The sequence below is a fragment of the Vigna radiata genome, unplaced genomic scaffold (genome assembly GCF_000741045.1).
Source record: "Vigna radiata var. radiata cultivar VC1973A unplaced genomic scaffold, Vradiata_ver6 scaffold_628, whole genome shotgun sequence".
NCBI classification, from domain to species: Eukaryota; Viridiplantae; Streptophyta; class Magnoliopsida; order Fabales; family Fabaceae; genus Vigna; species Vigna radiata.
Window position 1 is genome coordinate 9,549 of NW_014541836.1, and position 2,634 is coordinate 12,182.

Below are 2,634 nucleotides of genomic sequence, written 5' to 3' on the forward strand. Positions count from 1 at the left end.
TTGGTTATATAGAAGATCTGAATATGATGATGACAACTATGAATTAAATGATAAAGATGAAGAAGAGTATTATATGGTAAAGCATAAAATTATAATCCTAGTGCTACCTGCATAATGAGTAGAGGGGACCATTTTTCCCATGCTATCAAGTGCATTACCGTCTTCATTATGATATCCTCACTTTACTTAGTCCCCGTTTCACACCTTCATAACTTTAGTTCGGCTCCCCATTCAGGAAAAGAATAGGAGAGAAAAAGAATAAACTTACTTCAAAATTTTCTTCAACCTAGACCTAAGCAAACTCCTCTTGCTACTGTCAAATCATATTCAAACATATTTATTTCTTTGTTTTTTAAAGATAAAAAGTACGAGACAGTGAGACAAGATAAAGAAAAGGGTGACAAAGTGTTTATGTTACTATGTTACAGAAATAAAATGATCTGTATTCATTCATTCTCTACAAAAAGTTGTGGTAGTTTTGAGAGGAAGAAGAGGAGATGCAGAGTGGCCATGATTGGATGATGAAGCAAGGCTCGTGGGCTTTGCCTTTTTCTATTTTAAATAAACCCCCCGTGACAGAAATTCAAATAGTGAGAAGGGGGGGACCAAAAAGCAGCGAAATAAGAATTAATTGAACAAACCCATGGATAAAAGAGAAGGAACACCTAGATAAAGGCTAAAGCATAACTGCATAAGCTGTCATTGCTTCCCTCCTTTCTTTTAAAAACCCACCACACAATCACACCCCCATTGGTATCTGCTACTTCTTCTACTACAGTTCCTAATCAGGCTCAAGATCTAAGGTCATTGCAACAAACACGTTAACCCAAAAATATGATCAGAGGAAGAGAAGGCAAACCATTACCACTGCCACCGCCCTCTGCTGATCTCTTGGTATGTTTCCCATCACGGGCTCATCTTACTCTAATGCCTAAGCCCATTTGCAGCCCGGCCCGACCCTCCGAGCCCACCAAACGCCACCACAACACCCACCACCACCGTAAGAAATCCTTCTCCAGAGGCGGCGCCGGAGGCCAAGCCAGTCCTTTATTATGGTCCAAAACCAAGTCAATGGACTCGGAAATCACGGAACCAACCTCCCCCAAAGTGACGTGCGCCGGTCAGATCAAGGTCCGGCCCAAAACGACGACGTGCAGGAGCTGGCAATCGGTGATGGAAGAGATAGAGAAGATCCACACCGACAAAAAACAGAGGAAGCGTCTCGGCTGGGCCGAGACCCTCGGTTTCAAGAAGGAGATAATGCAGTTCTTGACTTGTTTGCGAAGCATAAGGTTCGACTTCAGATGCTTCGGCTCCTTCTCCGGAACCGACATCGCCACTGAAGAAGAAGAAGAAGACGATGAGGAGGAGGAAGAAGTCGAAGAAGAGGAGGAAAACGACGTGGGCGTGGGAGAAAACGAGAGAGAAGCATCGAGAACTGTGTTCTCGAAATGGTTCATGGTGTTGCAAGAGAACCAAAAGAAGCGGAGAGAAGAGACAGAGGAGAGAGGAAATGAGGAGGAAAGCGTGTCTGTGTCGGTGTCGGTTCCTCCTCCGAACGCATTATTGCTGATGCGTTGTAGGTCTGCTCCGGCGAAAAGTTGGGTAAGAGAGAGGGAAGGTGGTGATGTTGAAGAAGATGATAATATGGAAAGAGAAAAAGAAAAAGAAAAAGGGAAGGGACAGAGTTTAAAGTCGTTGATGGAGGAGGAGAAGAAGAGAAAGAAGGAGAAGATGGTAGTGATGCGATACGACTCTGATTTTTACGGCATTTCTTCTGATATTGCAAAAGAGACATGGATTGTTGGCGGCCTCAGAGATCTCATGTCAAGGAGTCGTAGTTCCAAAAGATAAGACATCAATATCATCATCATCATTATTCACAGTTACACCTATATTTTTCCAATACTTTTTTTTTTCTTTCTTTTACCACTTTGGTGTGAAAACTGGGAAATCTAATACTAAAATCCCAGTTTTATATTCTGGAATTACTGAGTTCGTAAACCTGTACAGTTTAATTTCCGATTTATTTGTATAAGTTTCCGGTGGCTGGCATGTACGTGAGAATCTTGGTGTTGTAGATTGATAGTTATTAGGGAAATGAATATTTAATTTTTGTTTAGTTCACATTTGTTACTATAAACATGCCAAGATATTATGGATGGCCCGTTTTTAATTTAATATTTTATTATTAAAAACTTGTGTTAAATGAGTGTATTTTTAAAAGGATGTGTGAAAATATTATTTCGCGTATTCAGTATTATTAACATACAAAAATCTAAAAAAATAATATCAAAAGAAAGTAATTTTATTAATATTGGAAGATTTTATGGTTGATCTAAGCGAAACTTGAGTCATAGTGTATAATAATTAAGTTTTCGACACATATACTCTCTTTAAAAAATTGTATTTGTTCAGAATAAACATCATACATAATGAAGTAACTAACACATACAAAATATTTTACGACTTGAAGAGTATTGAGATGATCTTTGAAGATCAGAATATGACTTTATTTCTTTTCAACGCCCCGCCTAAGTTCGTCCACATTTTAAAGAGACAAAAAATTAAATTTTTTTCTTAAAAGTAAAACAAATATCATAAAAATAAATAAATAAATAAATAAATATATAT

The 2,634-nt window shown here is 38.3% G+C and overlaps 1 protein-coding gene across 1 annotated transcript; it reads left to right on the forward strand.

The window, feature by feature from the left end:
* Nucleotides 1-400: 400 nt before the first annotated feature.
* LOC106778488 lies at nt 401-2,127 on the forward strand. Its single transcript, XM_014666458.2, has one exon. The coding sequence runs from the start codon at nt 835-837 to the stop codon at nt 1,852-1,854; it is 1,020 nt and encodes a 339-aa protein (XP_014521944.1). The 5' UTR covers nt 401-834; the 3' UTR covers nt 1,855-2,127.
* Nucleotides 2,128-2,634: the final 507 nt, after the last annotated feature.